Source organism: Physeter macrocephalus, chromosome 1 (assembly GCF_002837175.3).
Source record: "Physeter macrocephalus isolate SW-GA chromosome 1, ASM283717v5, whole genome shotgun sequence".
In the NCBI taxonomy this organism is placed as follows: Eukaryota; Metazoa; Chordata; class Mammalia; order Artiodactyla; family Physeteridae; genus Physeter; species Physeter macrocephalus.
In genome coordinates, this window is record NC_041214.2 from 80947059 (window position 1) to 80971531 (window position 24473).

At 46.1% G+C, this 24473-nt stretch overlaps 2 protein-coding genes across 8 annotated transcripts in view; one reads left to right on the forward strand and one right to left on the reverse strand.

Annotated features, from left to right (window-relative positions):
- LPP (LIM domain containing preferred translocation partner in lipoma) overlaps window positions 1-24473 on the reverse strand; it is a 745137-nt gene that overhangs the window by 711690 nt on the left and 8974 nt on the right. The window lies entirely within an intron of this gene.
- Window positions 23405-23861, forward strand: LOC102983397 (60S ribosomal protein L28-like). Its single transcript, XM_055085400.1, is given in 2 exon segments — window positions 23405-23605; window positions 23607-23861. Coding segments are annotated over 2 exon segments (330 nt in total). The 3' UTR covers window positions 23736-23861.

The following is a 24473-nucleotide window of genomic DNA, read 5'->3' on the forward strand; positions in this document are numbered from 1 at the left end:
CTTTGCCCCCTTTTAAAAACTTCCCTCTCCCCTTCTCTCCCCAAGCTCTTTAACTCTCTCCTAACATCTTCCTATAAAATTTTGAACACTCTATGTCCCTCAATTTTCTTCGCTGGCTTCAAAATAAAAAGTAAACCTCAAAGCAAACTTGAAAATGTAAAGAATCCCTGAGGAAACCCTAAAATCAACAGACAGCTCAGCCTGTGCAGTCCTGTGGCCTAGAAGCACACCAGGGCCTGGAGGTTGGAGCTATAATTAGCTGCTTCTGGGCAGACAACAAGGACTCCTGTTCCCTGGAAAGGAGGTAATTAAAGGAAGCAGATTTAGGCCTGAGGTGGCAAGTCTCAAGGAACTGTGGCTCCGGGCAATCCCAGCCTACACCCCAAATGAGGAAATAGGAACCTGCTGGCCTGACACTCCATTCCTAAACCATTTTTTCTTCTCTCCGGTTTCTAAGGCCAGGGGAATGCCAGCCATCCGCCCAATCACTTTTTTTTGGTCACTTAAGACCAATTTACTGGGCACCCCCTATGTACCAGGCATGTGCTCAGTGCTACTGGGAGGGTGGGGATGAGTCAGACCCAAACCTTGACCTCAGGGAGCCAACAGGGGAGCACAAACAGAATTTAGAGCACACAGCACTCCTGATAGACTTTCTCTCCCATTCCTGCAACCACCCAGCAGGGTAAGATGCTTTCCCCCCTGTTTTACAGAAGAAGAATGTGGAGCTCAGAGAAGAGAGACCACCTTCCCAAGGTCACAGAGCTGTAGAGTGGGCACAAACTCAAAACCAGGCTTCTCTAGCTCTAAAACCCAAGCCTTTTCTCCCTGTGCCACCAAAAGAAATAGGAAAAGAAGGCATCTCTGCAAAAGGGGCTAAGGAGATAGGCCAGTGACCATGTGTGAACCTTTCTCAGAGCTCAGAGCAAAACTCATGGATTTCCGTTTTTAGGAATTTCCAAAATTTCACATTGCACCTGTGCCAGTGTTTAAAGGGCTCCCTCTCATAGCGTCCAACACCTTAGCTGTCACCATCTCAGCATTTAGAGCCTTTCAAAACGTGGGCCCTGGCTCAGCTTTTATCTCCCAGGGTTTGGCACTCCACAGGGTCCTTGCTTTACATAGGAAAGGATCACACAGCATGAGCCACCAAAAACCCACAAATCTGAGCTCCATCGCCACGAGCCTAAGGGAGATAGCAGCTCCAGCTTCATGCCCTTGTCTCGCATCTCAGCATCGTCCACCTGAGACCCTCCAAATACAGTCAGGCTTCCAGGGTGAGTGGCCTGGAAGAGCAGCTCTGCCTGGCACATGTCTCTCCTGCATAGGGAGGCCTGCCTTCTGCAGTTCTGTGTCCATCTGCTAATTTTCCCTGCATATCCACCCAAAACTGTCCCCATAAACTTGACAGGGGTGATGCCAAATTTCCTCTGCTTGGGAAAGAGAAGAGGAACAGGGGAGGGGAGGCTTCAGGTAAGACTGGATCGTGACCTTGTCATGAAACAAAGATTTAAGATACAACTCAGCTACTGGATGTACCAGTTTCCCCATTACATGTGGCAACCCCATGATTTAGGGACACTGCTTTGCTATCCTGTACATCCTAGAGTTTGGTGTTCAACTAAAAAAAATACAGCCTGAGGACTGTTCTCCCTGTATCACAACCACTGATCAGTTCCTCTTACCCCAACACTTCTTGTAGGCACATGGACACTCCTGGCCCTTTATCTGGGCATCCTGAAGTCAGAACCAAGGTTGGTACTGACATTAGCTACTTAAATATAGCTGTGCCTTGCAAGTCTTGGCCCATGTTTGTAAGTTTGCTACATATTAGCAAGTGTCCACCTGGCTACCTGCTACCCAGATGCCCCCATGAGAATTTTCCATGAATTCTTCAAAACTTTCCTGCCTATGAATTTAAGGGGACTTCCCAGGCATTCCCTCACCCTTCCTTAACGGTCTTATACTGCAACCGGAGGTGAGAAGTAACTTACGTTGGGCATAAGTATATGAAGGCAGACTAGGGAAGTCCTTCATTCATACCTCTGGCAAAAATGTACTGAGCAATTAATTCACGTAGGCACTATGCTGTGTTAAGTGCCTGGATACAGAGCTGAAAACACAGGGAGGCTGCCCTCAAAATATTCAGCCTAATAGGAGGCCAAGGACAAGCAAACAATTGAACAAGTACTGACACTGCAGAAACCAAGCCACCCACTCCTGACTCCCAGCCTCCTCACGGGCAGCAATGCACATCTCCCATGAGCCAGCATCCCTGGACCACTCTAACAGATGCTAAAACACACTTCAGTTCTCCCAGCTGGAAGTGGTGGGAGGAAGATACAGCACCTGATAGGTTAGTAATACATAGTGGAATCTATTTCATGCTGAAGAAAAGGGGGAAAAAATAGAGATGAAAAGGAACTTTTCCAAGAGCTTCTTCAGCTTTCAATTACTAGAAGATACCAGACAGAGAGATGGAGACCAAAGTACTGGGAATTTCCCAGCTCATTCTGGCGCCACACACCAAGGCACTGAATCCAGGTCAAGATCAAGAAGAGCAAAGAGATGTGGGACCCTTACACACACCTCAAGGTCACAGAGATAACCAAGTCTCATCCACACCTTTACCTACACAGCTCCCTCTCCCTGACAGGTCCCTGCCCGACCTCTCCTTCGAGCTCAGCCCTGCTCATCCTTAGAGGTGGGCTTTGCTCTCTCCAGACACAATGGCCACACAGCAAAGTGCTAATGGAATTAGATAAGACACCCCTGCTCTTTCTCCACTACTTTGCAAAATAAGAGTTTAACAGATCCTTATAACTTTCGGAAGAGGCCCAAGAGACTCATTCTTCAATTTCTTATCAGCGGAGGCCCTCCACAGCAGGGCCCGACCTGCCTTCTCAGCATACAGTGAGCTCCATCCTAGGGAGTCTAAGCATCCTCATAAGCCCAGTTCAAGTCCAATACTGTTCATAGAACAGTACAATTCCCTGCTCATAGAACCCACCCCTTCCTCTAAGCCTATGGGGCACACGCTTGTCCGCTTTCCCCACACTATCTGCTCTTGGATAGTTTATCTTTTCATGGGAGCGTGTCCTCCCACCCCTACTGGATGGGGAGCTCCCTGTGGGCAGGTCCTCACACCCGGGACACCCCAGAGCCTGACCATCATGGTGCATTGGAGGCACTCAGAAAACCACCACAGCACAGCTCTCGCAGCTGGAAGTAAGCCATACAAAATCAAAAATTCACCACCTCTCAGTGATCAATCTATACATTTTCACATAATGTACTTTTTATTGTTTTATGACTAGATCCTCCAATTAGATTTACAACATCTTGGCCAGTCCAATCCCCATCTGACAGTCTCCCGCCAAGAGGCTCTCCTTGAACACTTCCAACGACTAGAAGTCTTTCCTTGCTCATTTTTTGATACCTTTTACCATGTATTCTTAAATATTGAGTTCAATCTATCTCCATAGGCTTCCTGGTTAAATCCCTAGGAGCAGCAGGTGAGAGGGGGTTAGCACAGGACCAGCTGCAGAAGCAGTGTCACGTGACAACTAAGAGCGTGGACTTTGAAATCAAGCAGAACTGGGTTCACCTTCCAGCCTGCCTCTTGGAAGAAGGAATCAAACCCCAGGCCTCTCGTGGCTGTTAAAGGAGTAACAGAAATATAACTCAGGCAGAGCGCCCAGCACAGTGAGCACTCAATAAAGAGCAGCTATCATGGTAATTAGTTCTATTCCTGTTTCCCATTCCGGCCTGCCGCATAATCAGAGTGCTAATCACACCCCTGACCTCTCCGTGATGCCCGTCCCCCCTTCCACAGGAGGTCTTTGCAAAGCCTCAACCAACATCCCGTTCTGTTTGCCGCTGGTTGGCAGGACTGGAAGCAAGGGCTGACCACACTTCTCATTAAAATCCTGGCACCGAGAGGGCCGTGAAAAGTCAGGGGGAACACAGATTCTTGAGCTACTGCCTTGAAGGGTGCTGTCCACCCACCACTCCACAGAGTGACGGACGTCAGATGCCTCAGCAGCTGCCTCGGCCACCTGGAACCGTGGACGGTCCTCAAGCCTCTCCAATCACAGCCCCAGATGCCGGCACCAGGAAGGAGGGCAAAGGTAGGGACGAAAGGGAAGAGCAGCACGTGACCACGTCTGTCCTCTACAGCCAGGCTGCAGAGCCACTCGCCGCCCTGGGACACGTCTGTCTCCTCTTCACCCAGTTTACTTCCCACCCGTCAGCAGCTGCGTCCTCCGGTAGAAGACACGGGATCCAGTCCTGGCTTCGGACTAAACTCTAGGTGATCCCGGAGGCTCAGTGATCTCTTTGAGGCTCACTTTCTTCATCTGCACAACTGGATACTGGCTTAGACTGCTGGTTCGTTAACCAGGGAAGCCTGGCAAAAATTAGGGAATTTTCTCTAAGTACTCAGGACCAGGCTAGCTCTCAGAAATTCTGATTCAGGACTGAAGTGGCAGCTGGGCATGTATATATTTTTAAAATTCTCTGGCTGATTCTGAAGATTAAGAATCACTGGCCTTAGTGGGCAAGGACAAATTAGGGGTATGCAATTAACAGGTATAAACTGCTATAAATAAAATAGATAAACAATAAGGATTTACTGTACAGGGAAGTGTACCCATTACCTTGTAATAAACTCTAATGGAATATAATCTGCAAAAATAATGAATCACTATGCTCTACACCTGAAACTATCACAATATTGTAAATCAACTATTCTTCAATTAAAAAAAAAGAATTCAACGGGGAAAAAAAGAACATCATGGACCTTAAAGATCCCTATGTCCTCTCCGGCTGAGATCATCACGCCTCATCCTTGGGAAAATGTGTGTAAAGATCTTGGCACGGGGCCTGGCACACAACAGGTACTAGTTAAAGGCTCACTCCTTCCACCATCACATCCACCCCCCAGCCAAAAGCAACGGCAGCCACACAGGCTCTAGTAGGCGAGATGGCAGCTGTGAAACAAACTGTGTTGGCCAACCCAGCCAGTCCAAATCAGTGCAGACCCATGGTCCACCCCCAAGAGGTTCCTACCCTTCCTACAGGGAAGGGCTGCCTGTGAATAAACATATGCCCAGAAGAGCGGAGGTGAACACTAGAGTGATGCTTCTCAAACCTTATGGTACACACACATCATTGCAGGGACTTGTTAAGATGCAGATTCGGAGGTGGGGCTGAGAGTCTCCATTTTTAACAAGTCCCAGGTAATACTGATGCGACTGGCCTGAGAAATAAATCTTGAATAGCAGTGTTCTGAATAGAGGCATTTGGAAGGGGTAAACTCACACACGAATTTGCTGAGCATCAACTAAGTACCACTCCACCCTGTGCTGGGGCCGGCAAGACAGAAAAGAATAAGATGTGGAAAAGAGACATCTCAGCAAACAGTTGCAATAAAAAATGCTTTAGTTCTATGTCTGAGGCAGAGCCAAGGTGTCACGGGCATTCCAGCAAGAAGCCATTAATAATATCTGAAACAGAAAACCGTAAGGAGCAGTGAGGAGGTAGTTACGTTGTGGAGGAGAACACAAAGTAGTATGTATGGCAGGGCCCCACTTTTGAGGCTAGAACTGTAAGAGTTCTAGCCAGCAGTGGTTTTTATATTTTTTAAAGGGAAAAAGAAGGAGGGGGAGGGGGAAGAGGAGGGGGAGGAGGAGGAGAAGAAGATGTGACATAGACTGTATGAGGCCTACAAAGCCTGATATATTTACCATCCAGCTCTTTACAGAAAATGCTTGCCAATACCTGGGCTAGAAAGATAGAGAGATGCCCAGATACGATACACAAATTTCACATTGGTTATTGCCAAGTGGCTACAGGTAGTTTTTTATTTTCTTCTCTGTGCTTTTCCACATGTTCCTTATTTTCTTCAGTGACAATGGATTATTTTGAAATTAAGGGTGAAAAAAAAGTTCTCGTACTTTGGGCAAGCAATCTCATGTCCAAGTAATCTATCTTGGAAAATAATCAGAGGTGCAGATAAAGAATTTGGTAAAAAGGATGTTCATCACAGTGCTATTTACAATGATGAAAAATTAGAAATTCAAATGTCAGCTACCAAAAAAAAATTAACAATTATGGTATATGCTTATGATAGAATAATATTCAGTCATCAAAAATTACATGTATGAAGAACTCCTAATGCCATAAAAAGGTGCCCAGGCTCTACTGTTTGGTGAAATGGTAACATACAAAACTGTATATACCGTTAAGACGTGAAGTCAGTCAAATGCACAAAAAAGTAATGAAAAGAACTACTCAATAATATTAAAAACAAAAGGGTGCTTGAATCTAAATCATGGATTTATGAGTGAGTCTCATTTCCTCCTTTATTTGGTTCTATATATTTGAAATATTTTATTATGAGCATGTACTGCTCTTAGAGCAATACTTATAAAATTTGGCCCTGTTTTATGCTTTCACAATTCTTCCTGAGGGATTGAGAGGAGGTTCAAGAGAAGGAGACATCTGTACTACCTTTTGAGGGATAAGCAAGTTGTTCACCAAATAGAAACAAAGGGCCCAAGGCCAAGAGGAAAGCACGTGCAAAGACACAGGCGTGTGAGACGGGGTGACCAATAACACACTTGCGGTAGCTGAAGCACAGAATGTGACTGGCAGGGGTTGGCAGGAGACACTTCTAGAACCGAGGCAAGGTCAGATGATGGCAGAGCAGAGGTGTGCCCAGGGAAGGATTTTACCCACAGGCCATGGGAGATGGTGAGCAGGAAGGCAGAGGCCAGCTGGGAAGATGGAGGAGAAATGCCTGCCCTAAAGCAGAGATGGGGATCGCAGAAGACCAGGCAGACCAGGGAGAAAACTGGTAGGCGAGTGTCTTCCACTCAGTTCCACTCACAAAATGATTCTCCTTCATTTTCTCCTGACAAGGCTGTGCATGTATCTGTGCCTAGAAATAAAATAAATTGGGAAACCAAACCAACACGTTCTTATTGTCCCAGGCATTGTCAGAGGCCATTCTGACTTCCTCCTAAAAGTAGACCCAACTAACCCTCTGTGTTGCTTCACAAGTTACTTCTGAGTGTCAGGCACAGATGCCAGGCAAAGGAACAGGTGCCATTCTGTCCAGCGGACCCAAGGCAGGAGGCTGAGTGGACGAAGAGGAAGAAGAAAGCCTCACACGAGGGGAACAAGGAGGATGAGGTAAGACAGGGCCAAGAAGGGCTGGTCCCTTCTCTAGCAGGAGGTCATGATCTTGGAGGAGAGAAGAGGCTGGGCTAAAGTCCCATTCAAGACTGGCTTCCCAGCAGGATGAGAAAAGCGCCTCCAGTAAACCAAAAGGGTGTTGGTGGGAGACATTAGGACCTACTCACAACTTTAATGGCTTTAAATGGAAATATGAGAGCAAGGGAGGAATTTAGAAGTGCGGAGCATGTGTTGGGCAAACAAGTGTGTCCAAGATATGGGCACCCCAGAAAGGCAGGGGCTCCGGAATCACAGGGGAAGCCAGGGGAAGGAGATCAGTCTGGCCAGCCCTCCCAGCCTCCAGGGGCCCTGGAGCCAAGGCAGGAAATGAGCTGCAGCACTGGGGCAGGAGCCTGGGAGGAGATCGCAGGGCTGCATAGAGGGCTGCCTGGCAGAAGTTCACGGATGAGCCAGAGAAGGAGGCAATGCAAGAGGAGGCCGCCGTGGAAGATTCTGCACAGCCCTCAAGGAGGGCAAACTCAAAAGTCCTCGGATGAGCACGCTGCCAAGGTTAACAGGGAATGGGGAGGACTGTGGCTCTGTAGGGCCCACATTAACGCTCACCAATGTCTCTCTTTCTCTTTTTTGGTGGCCAAACATTTCTGCATGTCTGCAGAGCCACTGATCTGCAACCCTGACGGGCTCTCTCCATCACTCAGCTGCCGGGACGCTTCCTCTGTGTCTTATACACACATACACCCGGCGCTGCTTCGCCCGCTGCCCCAATCTGGTTTGCATGTCTGTTTCCTGTGTCAACCACAACCTCGCAGACGGCCGAAGGGGTACCTTATTCATCTTCTCAACCCCGTCCCGGGAATGGCAGACAGTGGACACAGAGTCGACACGTGTCCTCTGCTCCACACGTCAGCTACGACTCTCCTTTTACACCAAGCAAAACGCCTGATGGATTCTCACTCTGCCTCACCAACAGTGTGACCCATAGTTGAGGGAACCAAAGAGGTAAATGATCACCTAGAGTTTAATTCCAACCAAGGAAGAGCGGTTTGATGCAGTGGGTAGGAGCCAAACAATGGAAGAATGACACCATATTGTCCTGAGTGAAGAGCTGAAGAAAGAGAGATTCCAAGACCTTGGAAAAGCACGTGGGAGGCAAGCAGCCAGGAGCTCGGAGTAGTCCCAGGCAGCAGAGAAGAGAGACCAACAGAGATGGGTGGAGAAGGCAAGATATGGGGGGTCGGCCTACATGGAGTATGGCACAAGGGGAACCTGCCAGAGAAAGGAGGAGCATGAGGGGAGGGGGCTGTGAGGGGCACGGAGGCCCTTCCCATGGGCGTGTGGTGCGCTCAACAGGGGACAGACTTCCCATCGTGGATCACTCCCCCATCTGTGAAATGAGCGGAATCCCTGACGTCTCTCCAAGCACAGACTGGCTATGGAGCCACAAGAGAGCCTGGACACCCTGGGAGCACCATCCACCGCCCTGACACCCCTGTCGAAGTGAGACCACAAGAGCCTAGCTCTCCTCACCCGTGTGAACCGAGGGTGCTGCAGTGTCCGCCCCATCGGAGCCCCCAGGCCCACCTGAGCCGAAAGCTCCATGGACGTGAAAAGAAAAGAGTGTGTACTGAATCAGCCCGGGGCAAGCAATAGTCTCGTAGATGCTTAAACCCTACACAATCCTCACACACATACTCCCATCCTCCCAGCATCCCTGTCCTCCTCTGCGATGACTTCCCAGATTCCTGTAGCAGCTCCATCTCCCCATCTCTCATGCTTCTGCAGCTCTTTGGTGCTCCTCTGTAATACGAACACCACCACGCAGGTCTCTGGTATTTCATAACCATGAAGTGTCTTCCCACAGGCAAGTACTTTCATTCTTAATCCAGACAGAATGGAGGACATCAGCATAATCACCATCACTCCCCTTTTACAGATAAGGAAATGGAGGCTTGTGGGAGCCCTCATCTTTATCTTCCCCAGGACCACCCCCACTTCTAGCCAGGCCTCTCCCAGCTCCTGGACCAATCATGAAAGGCAGAGCAATAAAATCCAGTACCTCTCTAATCTAATCTATTTGCTGCTAAATAAGCCCAGAAACCAAGGTGCCAAGGTCAATCCTGGGTTCTGCTCACTGCACTGTCTTTCATCCTGTGCTGGTCCAGAGTGCAGAACCATGAGTGCATCTTCAGGCCCTCGTCCAAAGCAGATGCCATGACTCTGGCCATGCTCCAATGCTGGCAGCCCCCTCCCTGCCAGTCCTGGGGCCTCTCCACTGGTGGGGGTCCCTGACATGGGAGTGAGGACATCTCTTCGGGGCTGCAGGCAAGCCCCTCTCTGGGCTGGCTGGCCCAGTCCACCGTCACTGGACCAGCCCCAGGCCTGCTGCCCCTTCCAACACCAAGCCTCACGTCACCCAGCTCCTTCTACTCTGGCCTCCTCCTCAATAAGAAGCATTCCCCATCAACCCGCAACTTGCACCTGGCAGACAGATTTCCACCTTTCCCCAATTTCTGTCCTTTCCCTTGCTCATTATTCTCTTCTATTATATAAACTAAGTCTACCTGCTACAAATTATAGCTCAGAGAGGTCAAGTGACTTGCCCAAGACCACACAGCTAGTAAGTGGCAAAGCTGGGACTTGAACTCAGCTCTCCTCATTACAAGCCATGTATTTGTTCCACTACTTTCCACTTCCTCTCAATTGTAGAGTTCAGGAAGCCACCTATGCATGAGAGGGTAGGGACCACATCTTACCATCTTAAGTAATAATGATGGCAACAAAAGCCACCATTCACATAGTGAAGGCCGGGTATACGCTCAGCACTCTACCTACAGTCCTAGGAGGTGTTACTGTTCTCATTTTCAGATGAGAAAATGAAAAAGTAATTTACTCAAGGTCAGACTAGTTGAAGCCCATGCTTTCAGACTACCACAGTGCTACACCACCTCGGGTTCAAGTGCAATCCCCAGTGCATAGCAGTAGCCAAAAATGTGGATTAACTGAATAAGAATATGTAGGTGGAGACAACTAAATGGAAGGCCATGAAAAATAAAGCTGTGACCAGATCAGGCAAAGCTGGTGAAACCAAACCATCACCCTGCAATAGAACTAAATATAATATTGTTCCTGGACAGTCTCTGGTGACGGTACGGAAATGACTGCAAACCAGGATTCGTGGTTTTCACTCCAGCCTCGCTCCTGACAGCTGTGTGACTCTAGGCAAGTCCTTTCCACCTACCTCTGCATCTCGTTTCCCCATCTATAAAAAACCAACAGGCTAGCAGTTGGACTAGGTCAGCGGTTCTCATCACTACTGGCACAACCCGTGAGCTTGTCGGAAGTACAAATTCATGATCTACTGCATCAGAAGCTCTGGGATGGGGTCCAGCAAACCCTCCAGGATGACTCCAGTGCTCCTTTGAGTCTGAGAACCATGACACCAGATGACCTTCGGATCCTGCCATCCCTAACCGCTCAGAACCTTAAGCGTCTGCAGTTCAGCATCATCAAAGCCCTCCCAATTTTGCCACTCTGATTTCGATCTGACGTGAACTTCAGTCAGCTGGCTCTCTCATCTGGCCGTGTCTGACACCTCCTCCTGTGACTAATACAGAAGGCCCCAAGAAACAGACAGTTAACTCCACTGCACTTCTTTTTCCATTTACCACCTCAGCGGTATGCATCCTGTCACTATATTAAAAAAATAAGAGTAGAGACATTAGCAAGGAAGCCCAACCATGAGCACTGTGGCATCCTGGCACCATCTTTAAAAAAACTGGGATGGGGACTTATTCCTAAGGAAATCAGTAAGGGACTGCCAGATACCCTGGTGCCTTTCTAAGCCCAGTGATCTCTCTTTACTACCAAGCCAGCTGAAGGAATGAGAGAGCATTTGCTTTGTACACCAATAACACATGTAGATGAAACAAAACATTTGCTTGGTCCTTCTGTGTCAAAAGAAAAAAAAAAAATTCCAGATAAACCTTACAAGAATAAAAACATATCCCAAAGAATACTCTATTCTCTATGCAGACTATCAACAAATGGACTATTCACTGCTTCAACCCTGAAGTAGTGCCTGAAAGTCTATTGTGGAATGATGAATGAATGAACAAACGAATAAAAGTGCACCTTCTCAGTACTGATACTGGGGGGATGTAGAGATTAGCAACTTAAAATCCTACTCTAAAGGAACTAAGTTTAAGAGTAGTATGGGCAATGTCAAACCTGTCCATCCATCCATCCATCCATCCATCCATCCATCCGTCCATCCATTCAACAAGTGTTTGCTATATGTCTGCCAGATTCCAGAGGGTCGGGAATGAATGTCCTAGAGAAGTTAAAGACCCCAAACAAGATAGGAACACAGATAACTACAATAGAAGGTAAAAAGCGCTCAGTGCCCTGCATGCAGTCCAGATAAAGGGCCATGGGAGATCATAAGAGGAAGGGATTATTCCCTGCTTAGGGGTAAAGGGTGGAAATCAAGGCCTGTTTCATGGAGGAAGTGCTGGCTTTGAAGATCAATTTGGATTCAAACAGGTGATGATGGCAGAAAACAGCAATCCAGACTGAGAAAACGTTATGATGAAGCAAGAGTGAGGGAAAGTAATGGAGGTTAGGTTCCAAAGGTCAGTTGGTCCCATTCAACACAACCATAAATGGCTGGATAGAAAGGATATATGTGGAGACAATAAAAAGATCAGTGGTTGCCAGGTTTTGGGGAGAGAGGTAGGTATGAATAGGCAGATGACAGGATTTTTAGGGCAGTGAAATAATCTGTATGACATAATGATGGATACATGTCACTATACATTTGTCCAAACCCACAGAACGTACCACATTGAGAGTAAACCCTAACGTAAACTATGGACTCTGGGTGATAATGATGTACCAGCGTGGGTTCACCAATGGTAACAAACATACCACTCTGGTAGGAGATGTTGATAATGGGGGAGGCTCTGCGTGTGTGGAGGGCAGGCGGCATGTGAGAAATCTCTGTTCCTTCCTCTCACTTTTGCTGTGAGTCTAAAACTACTCTTAACAAGTAAAGTCTTTAAAATTTAAAAAATCTTTTAAAGATATACAAAGGGTTTACTTCTCCAGGATTTTGCCACTGCCTGGACTGCCTTCAGCTTCTCCACCCGGCCTCCCCGCTGGAGATGGCCTCCCTCCATCTCTCCTGGCACTGAGCACGACGCCGGACACCTGCTCGCCTCATCCTGGGTACCAGTGCCTGCCGCAGGCTTAACTGTACTTACTATGCCATGTCGTTACCCTACTGTTTTCTGTAATTTATAAAACACATACTGCCCACGAGTTTGTATTTTTAATTCCTATAAGAACTTTTGGGATCCAATTTGTGTGAAAGTCAGACTGCAACATAATGTTGTATTATATGATAAAAGTCTCCAAGAATAAAAGCAGACAGTATATACCCCACTTATCAGCAACTCAAACACTGGATCCATTTCTAAGTGTCACAGATTTCCTTATGAATGACTAGTTTTGGTTTTGTATCAATTTGTCCGCATCTTCTTGAAATCAGTTCTAATGATAAAGTTTCCTAATTTTCAAAGCTTCTTTTTTTCAAACATTTACTGAGAACCTACTACATTTCAGGCTATACTAAAAGTAAGCATCTTGGCTCATGTAACTTTCACAAGGTAAATGGTGGTACTTTGTGAGTATTAAGTACTGTGAGGTATCATTGACCACCAAACACACTTTACAGATAAGAACAACTGAGGCATATAGTGGAAGAGCCTGGATCCAAACCCAGATCTTCCAGAGTCCCTGACTGTTGCTCACTCATCCATTCAACAACAGAGACAAGATCGGGATATTTCCATGATCCTTTTTTGACCTTCTCTGGGCTTCCAGTTTCACGCAGCATCATCACTCCCCATTCAGGGGTCTCAGTCTCCTCCCATGAAAACAAGGAGACTGGATTATGGTGACACCTAAGCCCTGACACTTAAGCCCTACTTTACCAGAGCCTCTTCAAATAGAAAAAGCAGGGAAGGGCAAGAAAGGCAGGTACGTCCTGCCCCATTTCATCCACAGCTGCTCCAGTTTATTCCTTCAGCATTACTTGTTGTAACAGGCTTTTCTATAAAGAATCCTTCCCTAACTATTAAAAAAAAAATGAAAGTTTTAGAGCCACTCTAGGCAAGGGAGATATCAACTAAATGCAATGTGGTACCCTGGGTTGTATCCTGCAAAAAAGAAAGAGGACATTACTGGAAAAACTGGTGAAATCTAAATAGAGTCTATAGTTTAGTTAATAGCCATGTACCAATGTCAGTTTCTTAGTTTTGACAAATGTACCATGCTAATGTAAGATGTCAAAAATGAGAGAAATTGGGTAAGGGGTGTATGGAAATTCTCTGTACAATCTTTACAACTATTCTGTAAACCTAAAACTATTCCAAAATGAAGTTTATTTTAAAAGACAAAAAATAAAAAAACAAGAAAAAAGAACCCACAAAACCTCATTCATCTCTAATATCTTTTCCAAATCACAATTTGCTGACTTTATAAGGATAACACATAATAACAGCAGCCAATATTTAGTGGATACTTGGCATGTGTCAGGCTCTGTTCTAAAGGCTTAACATAGCTCACTTGATCCTCACAACAAGGAGATAGGTAATTTTCTTATTCCCATTCTTTGGATAAGGCAACAAAATCCTAAAGAGACTGAGTAACAAGTCAAAGTAGTAATGGTAGAGCCAGGATGCAGCCTAGCTCCAAAGGCCATGCTCTTAAAGCACTACACAGATCAAAGCTTTCAAAATGTTTCTGGATTTTTTTCAAGTAGGCCTATATAACTGGGAAAATCCAAAGAACTAATCACAAAGACCAAGAGATGAGGGTTATGTTTAATACAAAGAAGAGGAAGCCAAAGGATTCTCAAGGTAAATTCCTAACTTTGGAAAATCTTTCCTGGAGCAGAACCAAACCTCACTGCCATTACCAATGGCGACTCCACATGAGAATGACATCTCTGGGCCTGTGCTGTGTCTTGTGCTCCCTGACACATCATTCTTGATGATCTGCACTACCAGCCCATGTTATGGCCTCTGGTGTGTCACTTGCCAGGCTGCCTGCTGACATTTTCATCCCTAAAGTGTCTGTCCAGGTAGATGGTGAAATGAAACACGCAGGCTGCCTTTTCATGGTCTGCAAAACAAGCTTCAGCTTTCCAAGTGATTAATTTTCCTAGATGCTTAAGAGTCCATGCCGAGGCCCTAACAGTGCATCGCCCAGCTCTAGAAAGCAAAAAACCTTCCTCTCCAATGTATAATGTTCCTCACTCACTATGGTTTCCATCAAGTGTCAACGAGACGTCAGAAAGCTTCTCACTGCCACTGTGGGCTCCCTCTAGGCAAGACTGGTCTCATTCGTTGAAGAATATTTGTTCAATAGAGAAGCAGTTCTGAAGAACAGATAGTCTCCTGAAAAGATCTGCGGCTGGCCAGGACCGCCATTCCCCGATCTGCCCCACTATGGTGGTCATTTGTCTTTAGAAGGTTCCAGAGTGGACACCCTCCATGGGTAGAGCCAGAAGGGAAAAAGGAATCTAGGGAGGGGCTGGCTATCCAGTTGGACAACAGGAGAGGAACATTTACAGCAGAGAGAGTGTTGGCAAAGAATAGGTAAGCTTGAGTGGTGGTGGAGAAGGAGGTATGACTAAAAAGTAACAGGCAATATAAGGAAAATGAATCCAGCTGGAGGCTGGGCATAGGAGAACCACACCTCCCATGTATGGACATAGAGCTCTGCCCATTGCCCATTTCCAGGCTCCAAAATATGTCTCATCAAACAGCCCAGACTGACTCCAGCAAATCTTGGCTTAGCAAATGCTAACACTCAACATGTTTAGTTGAAAGGACCCTGAGAGCACACTGGGCCTACACCTAACATTTCACAGATGGATAAACTGAGGCTCAGACAGGGGAAAAACTCGTGCCCAGAAATAGAACCCAGATCTCCCCCATTCCTTTGCCTGTGCTCCCTTCCGTACAGACATGGTTAACAAGGTGGGTACTGAAAGAACCCAAACTGAGGGCAAATCTCCCCTGCTATGGAGGAGCAGATCTGTAGATTATCCTCCACTTCATCCAGCATGTTCCATGTGCTGGTTGCTCCTGGAGAGGAGAAAATTCGTAGCACTATTTCAAGTGAAATAAATGACTTGTCAGGAAGAATATAAAGGGTAGTTTGCCTCAGATGGACAGGATGATACAGATGGATAAGAATGAAAAATGCAGACACAGGTGACTCATCAGAAGAAGGGATGCTAGGTTGGAAGGATAGGTGGAGAGTGTGGGATGTCATGAGGCAAATGGAAACCGGACCTGCCAGACAAGCTGTCAATGAAGAAGCAGAGATGCCTCTTCACAAGGCAGAGGCTCTGCCCCAGACGGTGTCAGGATGCCTTACAGAAGGGATCACTCCCGCGGATGGGCAGTCACTCGGTGGAACACGGCCTAAAGAGCAGACAGTTCTGCACCAAAAAATCTGCCGCCTCTTACCTCTCCAGATTTAGGCTATAACAAAAATTGGTCTAAGTTGTATCCATATGCTGGGGTGTCTCAACCAAACATGCCATGTCAGAATTTCACAATTGTTCTGTTCCCAATGACTCTTCAGCAATCCTCCGGGCCTCTCCACTTACACAAACTGTGTCTCTCTCACAAGCCCAACTCTCCTCTATGAGGAAAGTTTGCTCTGATTTCACACCTTCAACCCCAGCCAAAAGTCCCTATGTCTAAAATCACGCACTTTTTTCTGCACACCTTTCATACAAATTAGAACTTCCAACCCTGTATGGGTTACTAGGGTGCGTGCCTGAGTACCCCTGCTAGGCTGAGATGCTGAGAGACAGGATCCATGGCTCACAGTGGCTTTTCCCAAAGCACATTGATAGACTAAGACCAAGAAACGTCTGGGGGCGGGGTGAAAGTTGGTGATGCAGAGAGTCTAGGATCTAAAACTTTGAGAACAAACCTCTCAGGAAGTCACAATGCACATTAGTTTCCTAAAGATTCAGAAAAGTCCCACAGTAAAGATAACCATTTAATTCTGTTTAACCTGCCAAACTTTCTTGGCTACAAGACCTTTTCTCATAGAACAATAAGGGACCTCAGAGCTTCTACAGGAGCACCTTATCCAATATTTCCACTACTGCTCGTCTCATACTAGACTACATGTCTTCCTTAACAGCAAGGACCTTGTCTAAATCATCATGGTATCTCTGACACCCAGCAGAGTGCCTTACAAGCTGTAGACCAAAAAATACGTGTTCAATGAATGCACTAAATCCAGTCCTCTCATTTCTAAGATGAGAAAATAAAAACAAGTATGTCAACATGACCTCCTCTGTATCTTCCTAAGTGTCCAAAAGAATGTCTTACACAAGAGAATGTGTTCAACAATTCTTGAAGAATGGAATGCAATGAAATGGAATGCAATGGAATGGAACAGAAAAATTTCTCAGCTGTGCCCCAAGCCAGAAGTTCCCATAACACAATAGACTCCTACCTCTTCTCCTCCTCCTTCACCCAAGTTGGGTGTCAAGCAGATGAAAATGAAGATGACAAATCAGAAGAGGAAAGCCATGGGAAAACCAAAGGCCCTTTGGGGTGGGAGGTGGGGAAATGGTGTTTGCAAACTGATGGGGATAAATAAGACCTGTCTGTATCTAATTTAGACTTCATAAGATAGTTTGCTGAATGTTAATTAATACTCAGTGGTTGTTACCAACTGTGGTGATTAACTTAATTTTGAATTTAATAAGCAATAAATGCTTAACTGAAGTTCTATTAAATTTTACCCAGCAAGTAAGGTATATGAGGCTCTTAATTGACTTTAAACAAGATAGTTATGGCAAGTTAGTTGAATTTTTATTACCTGAAGATAACTGCCTTATTAAAACTAAATTGACTACTTTATTTGATAGAGAAATATGTCACCTTCTTCCCATTTACCAAAAACATGTCCAAAAAGGTTCACAGTTGGTCTAAACGGCTTAGATGGGGTAATTTTGTTTTCTAGTCCTATTTTAATAATAAGTGTGCTGGGGACTTCCCTGGTGGTCCAGTGGTTAAGACTTTGCCTTCCAATGCAGGGGGTGCAGGTTCGATCCCTAGTCGGGGAACTAAGATCTCACATGCCTCACGGCCAATAAACCAAAACATAAAACAAAAGCAATATTGTAACAAATTCAATAAAGACTTTAAAAATGGTTCACATCGAGAAAAATCTTTAAAAAATAAATAATAATAAGTGTGCTCATTTAAGAATGAATGTAAATGTAAAGGCAAAGAGCTCTAGGAAGGAGTTATATATGAGACTGAAGAACCAGGTGATCATATTTTCTAAATCAAAAATCAGGCCTCTGCTTTCTCAATGTAGATACAGTTTGGAGGTGTTGTCTAGATATCACAATTCTGCAATTTCCAGGATATTTCCAAGGCTTAAAAGGCTACCGATACAAAACATACGAAATCACAATTACTGTTCAAATAAATGGTTGGCTCTGCTACTGAACAAGCTGAATGACTTTGGTAATTAATCTCTTTTTTCTAGATCTCAGCCACCACACATATTACACGAGGAGGCTGGAATGGAGATCACTGACTTTACTCACTTATTTTTTTCTTTGTGGTTTGCATAGCCCCTGGAAGAGTGCCTGGCACATAGCAGGTGCTCAATAAACACTGAGTGACTGAATGAATGAATACATAAACTAAAGTTTAGGCAACTCAAAACACTAAACATTTTTAGCCCTTTCATATGAACCTTCTCCAGCTCAGACCATTTTTAAATATTGCCATTTGAGAATTCACACAAGGGGACACACAAACTCTAAACCACTTCTCAGGATATTTTTTCAGTAAAGGAATACAAATTGAAACAATAATGAAATATGATTTCCTACATATTAATTTAGCAGAGACAAATGTAAAGTTATAAAATTAAATTTTAGGGAAGACATGGAGAAACCAGTAGATTCACCCAATGCTAATGACTCTGCAAATTAATACAGTCTTTCTGGAGGCTGAATAGCAACCAGCATGAAAAGTAATAGAACTATTCAGTATTTTGTGCCTATAATTCTCCTTTGAAAGAACTTAAAACTTATTTAGCCAGCTGATATACGTGTATTTAAGGTCTACCTGCTATGGGTCATACTCTATGGGGAAATACAAAGGGAAAGGATCTTGGCTGTCTTATCATTTGGTGGGTGACAAGAGAGAAAAGAGGGAAAAGATAGCATTTTTCAGCAGATCACATGGCAGGCTTCAGTGCTTTCCTACCCTGACCACAGAATTCCTTCCACAATGACATTACATGGAAGGCACTATTAACCTCTTTCACAGACGAGCAGCTGGAGGTTCAGAGAGGCTAAGTAACCAGTATGATTATATAACTATCAAGATACAGTGCTGTGATTTGAACCCAAACCTGTCTGACTCGCCAGCCATACATGCATTTTCTCCTACATCCCTGAGGAGATAAGATACATAGTCACATAACCACAAAACACAAGGGACAAAATGGTAACCAATGTGCGGGAAAGTTGAAGTGCCAAAGAAATCATTGTCTTCAGGAAATAATTTAGAAGTAAAAGCTATTTATTTGTCCACTGATGTTTACAAGGCATGTTTTAACATACTGAATTGTATTAAATTTCTTTAAAAACTAAAAACTATTCTAGTGTCCACATGGGTAATGTCAATTTCAACAAATCTTTAGTTATATAAAAGATAAATATAGGGCTTCCCTGGTGGCGCAGTGGTTAAGAATCCGCCTGCCAATGTAGGGGACAGGGGTTCGAGCCCTGGTCCGGGAAGATCCCACATGCCTCGGAGCAACTAAGCCCGCGTGCCGCACAACTACTGAAGCCCGCGAGCCTAGAGCCCGAGCTCCTCAACAAGAGAAGCCACCGCAATGAGAAGCCTGCGCACCGCAACTAAGAGTAGCCCCCTCTCACGGCAACAAAGAGTAGCCCCCCCTCGCCGCAACCAGAGAAAAGCCTGAGCGCAGCAAAGAAGACCTAACGCAGCCAAAAATAAATAAATAAATTAAATTAAATACATTTATAAAAAAGATAAAGACCAGGCCAAAAGAAGAAAGAGCTTTTCTTGTAATAATATAAGTGGAAGGAAACATTGTACACAAATAGAGAAGTGGACATGCCCTTTCGGGGGGGTTAAGATCAGGGTTATGGTCCCCTAAAAGATCAGAGAGAGGTATTCAGGTAAAAGAGTTTTGGTGGGAGCTTTCCTGGTGTGTTTTTTTTTTTTTTTAATGAAGTTGAGTAAATGTATTCTAAATGAGTTCTTTCTCATTGTCTTTTGATAACAGATTAATTAATGTTTAGAGGAGCTCAATTAGGTTTTTTTTATTACTAAAGATATTCTTAAAACTCAAGTTGTCATTTATTACTTCATTTATATTATTCATTCACATGTTCATTCAGCAAGCACTGATTAAATCCTTACCTTATATCAGGATGCACAATGGATTTAAGGTTATCAATAGGAATAAAGCTAGAGGCTGTCTCGGGGATCTGTGCAGGCTGGGAATAGGAGGAATCTAAAATTGTGCAAATAAAAACCTCAAGTTGAAGTCCTGGTTCAACATCCGGCTAGCTGGGGCCCTGAGCAAGTCATTTAATCTTTCTCAGCCTCACGTTCTTGATGGTAAAACTTGAACAATAATAATAACTGCTCACAGGACTATTGTGAGGATTTACCTGTAATTTGTAGGAAAACACATGATTAACTGTAAAGCACTATAAAAATGGCAATTGGTCGAAAGCATCATTAACTGTATGGTGGATTCCATTTTGATCAGGATCATGCAGGCTGGCCTAGGTCACAAAGGTCTCCCTGGTGAGTATTAACTTACTGGCCCCCAAATGGTTATTCCCTCACGACTCTGCATGAACTATATGGCCCACCATTCTTAGTGCCTAATCATCCATTTTTAACTCTCTCTGCCTTTTGTCCAATTTGGCTAAAATCATCCTGAGGAACCAAATGGAGAGAGGAACCCCAGGTAAGACTGTTACAAGTATCTTCTCCAAGGAAGGAAAAAAGGGAAGGAGGGAAGGAGGTAGGAAGGAAGGAATTTAAAAAAAAAGAGTCAGGGTTAATAGACCTCAAAGATATTCTAGACCAAGTCTTCAACCATTGCCTGAGTTTTCAATGTAACATCCCAATCAGCCACTGCTTGAATATCTCCAGTGATCACAGATTCCATAACTCTAGAAAGAGCCAATTTCATTCAGAGTTAAGAGATTCCATGGAATTCTTAAAAGATAAAAAGTGGTGGAGATCTTCCTCTTGACAAACGGCTATCTCAGCAACTAGGCACCTGTTACCCAGGGCAGAGGATGGATCACCTGGGGGTTATGATGGAACCAGGGCTGTGGACTCTGTATGTGTTACCTGCTCAGGGCCTGGGCTTCCTCTTGTTTAAATGAGGAGATTGGGTGACCTCTATTCCACCTGTGAACTGTCCCTCATAGCCAATGCCTCAACTTCATTTCATCTTCCATTTATCTGGTGCCTGGACTACAGCAGCACATCTCACCATCTCCAGTATCAGGCCCCTCCAACCATCCATAACCCATCACTTTTCTAAAGCACAGATCCAATCATCTCCCTTCCCTACGTGACGCTCCTTTCACAGCGCAGTCTCACGTCCTCAGTCAGCAATCAAGACCTTTGTCAATCCGCCTCCCAGCCCACCCCTGCACCCTCATTTCCATGCCTCTCTACTCCGCAGCCCAACCCCAGTGACTCCAGTTTTCCAAGGTGCCATTCACTTTCTCACCTGTTCGTGTTATTTCCCTTTCTCAATGACCCCCCTCCTCCTCTAGCCCACTAGACAAATCCCCACTCATCCTTCAAGGCCCAATCAAATGAGAGTCTTTTTATCTGTGAAGTTTCCCCAAGGTCCCTAGAGTTAGTCGCCATTCAATTAGAGTCACCAGATATTTTTTCCATATACTTTTACATCCTCTCTTTTTTTTTTTTTTTTTTGCGGTATGCGGGCCTCTCACTGCTGTGACCTCTCCCGTTGCGGAGCGCAGGCTCAGCGGCCATGGCTCACGGGCCCAGCCGCTCCGCGGCATGTGGGATCTTCCCAGACCGGGGCACGAACCCGTGTCCCCCGCATCGGCAGGCGGACTCTCAACCACTGCGCCAACAGGGAAGCCCTACATCCTCTCTTGATTATTTAAATGACCTCTGGAGGCAGGGATGGCACAGCATTCATGTTTCCATCCCCCAAGCCCAGACTAGAGTTTCACTCATTCATTCACAGGTACACCTAGCACCTGGTGTGGAATGAATGAACACACAAACACATCAGATCGATGGACAGATGTATCTGGAGGGTCCTGTCCAGCTGTCATTACTGGAACACTCATAGTTTCCTATGAAGTGAAGCTGCTGCAGCCAAGAAGAGAAGTCCAGTTTGGAAACAACCAGACTACAGGAAAGCTGACCTGCCTTTCACCTCATTCTAAGAAAAGGTGCCGCTTACCCTCCAGGTCACTTCAGAGTTTGCCTTTCCCATGAAGTCAGGGCACACCCTGCCCTCTGGGAAGCAACTCCTTCCTCCAGTTCCTGAAAATGATTCATTTTCATATCAAACAAGACAGAAGCTCTAGGTGCCAACTAAGTTGTTTTTATTTCTGGTTTTTTTTTTTTCTTCCTGGGAACTAAACAAGAACCATAGTCTTTGGAAACTCATTAAAAGAATAAGTATAAGTTACTCTGGTGACCTCTTGGCACAGAACTTGGTACCACATTAAGCTCCCACAGTTACAGTTAAAGATCTTTATCAAGATGGACCATGGGCTAGAAAATAATAGATTTTAAAACCCAGCTAAATTACACACATGGGGAGTTCCCTGGTGGTCCAGTAGATAGGACTCTGCGCTTCCACTGCAGAGGGCCCAGGTTCAATCCCTGGTTGGGGAACTAAGATCCCATGCGTGGTGTGGCAAGAAATAAATACATAAAATACACACATGGACAGAGATTCAATCTTATTTCTTAACTATAAGTAGCCAGAGCAATTTAGCTGCCCCATCACATCCTGGACTAACTAAGCCTTCCTGTCCTTCCATGTTTAATCCAAGGCCCAGCCCTTCCAATAAGCTTCCGCACACGTTCCAGAGAGCTCAATAAGCCCTCCATCCGTACCACTCTCCTGGCATTTTTTTTATATTCTAAACAGGTGCTAACACATTTTTATCAACCTAATAAACTCTAACTGCCTACAAGCTAGACATTCCCTTCCAACATCCTCAAACTTTACCTTTATAAAAGTAGTTCACTGAACAAACATTTCTTGAGCACCTAGCATCTCCTCTGACAAAAACAGTAGACATTTGTTGACATTTTACTTTAGTTCTGGTCTTATACATATTACTTATACCAGCGGTCCCCAACCTTTTTGGCACCAGGGACTGGTTTCCCGGAAGACAATTTTTCCACGGACGGGTGGGGGGTGGGGGGGGTGCAGGCGGTAACGTGAGCAATGGGGAGAGGGAGGTGAAGCTTCACTCCCTGGCCTGCCGCTGTGGGCCCCGTACCTAAGAGGCGGCTGACCGATACCGGTCCACGGCCCGGGTATTGGGGACCCCTGACCTACACAAGCTCACTCAGTACTAACAAGTAGGGTGACCCCCAATCAGAATACCTCTGAGAGTGGAAGGGGGCGCTCTATATACTACACCAGGCCACAGGCATAAACCAGGGCTGTCCTGGCAAAACCAGAAAGTATGGTCCCTCTACCTCTGCATCAAGTACTGTTGCTACAGCCATTTTTACAGACAAGGAAACCGACACTAACATTAAAGACAGCCCAAAAAGCGGTCTCCTGAAAATGCCAAGGAATTCGCACTACACATGCCCACGGCCATCTTCTCTGAAGCTGCTGGTTGATGGCCTGAGTGACTAAGGAATGCCGACCACGGCTGTAGCGGAAAAAACTGCCCATTGTGGGGATGGAATGAGGCCAAAGCACACTTCTTGAAGGACACTGAAACAACTCTGCCCTGTCCTGACCCTCTTGCTTACCTGCCCCGTGAAAGGTTCCCATACAAGTTTCTGAGGAAGGCCTGGAACAACCCCTCAGCACCAGCTTTCCATGGGAACTACAGGGGGCTTCGATGGGAGGCCGGGAAAGAAGCAACGACTGCACTAGAAGCAGAGCGCAAACACAGCGCAAACCAAACCCCCGAGAGGCCCCGCCCCCCGCCTGCCTCTTTCCAGCCTCCGCAACCAGAGGAGCTGCCGCCACGTCTGCGCGCCTGCAGTGGCTGGTCGTCCGGAACTGCTCCAGCTTCTTGATCAAGAGGAACAAGTAGACTGAACAGCACCAAACCCAGTAACCTAAAGGCCCGCGACTCCTTCCGCCACAACGGGCTCATTCACCGCAAGACTGTGGGTGTAAAGCCGGCAGCAGATAGCAAAGGGGTCGTGGTAGCGATGAAGCGATGATCCAGCCCGCGAAAGCCGGCCACCTATGTGCGGGCCACCCTCAGCAGCATCCGGCACATGATCCAAAAGAGCAAGCACCACACGGATTGGCGCCTGGCCGCCCCCTGCAGAGCCAGCGCCATCCTGCGCTGCCAGAAAGAAGCCTGTGACGGTGAAGAGGAAGCAGACCTGCCCACCAAGAGCTCCTGAGTGACCCCCTTCCCCAAAGCAATAAAGATGTCAGCCGATTTTTCTCAAATAAAAATAAATTTTAAAAATTAAAAAACCAGGCTTCCCTGGTGCCGCAGTGGTTGAGAGTACGCCTGCCGATGCAGGGCACACGGGTTCGTGCCCCGGTCCGGGAAGATCCCACGTGCCGCGGAGCGGCTGGGCCCGTGAGCCATGGCCGCTGAGCCTGCGCGTCCGGAGCCTGTGCTCCGCAACGGGAGAGGCCGCGACAGTGAGAGGCCCGCCACGGGTTCGTGCCCCGGTCCGGGAAGATCCCACGTGCCGCGGAGCGGCTGGGCCCGTGAGCCATGGCCGCTGAGCCTGCGCGTCCGGAGCCTGTGCTCCGCAACGGGAGAGGCCGCGACAGTGAGAGAGGGTTGGAGGATCACAACAGAGAAGAAACACTGGACAGCCATTCACTGGTGACAAACCATCCCTCTGCACAGCCTGGAAATGCCTGTGAACATCTGTGGCACTCGCCCCACTTCGCAAAGTGACTGTTGTCAACAGTGATGCCCTCATGAATAAGAA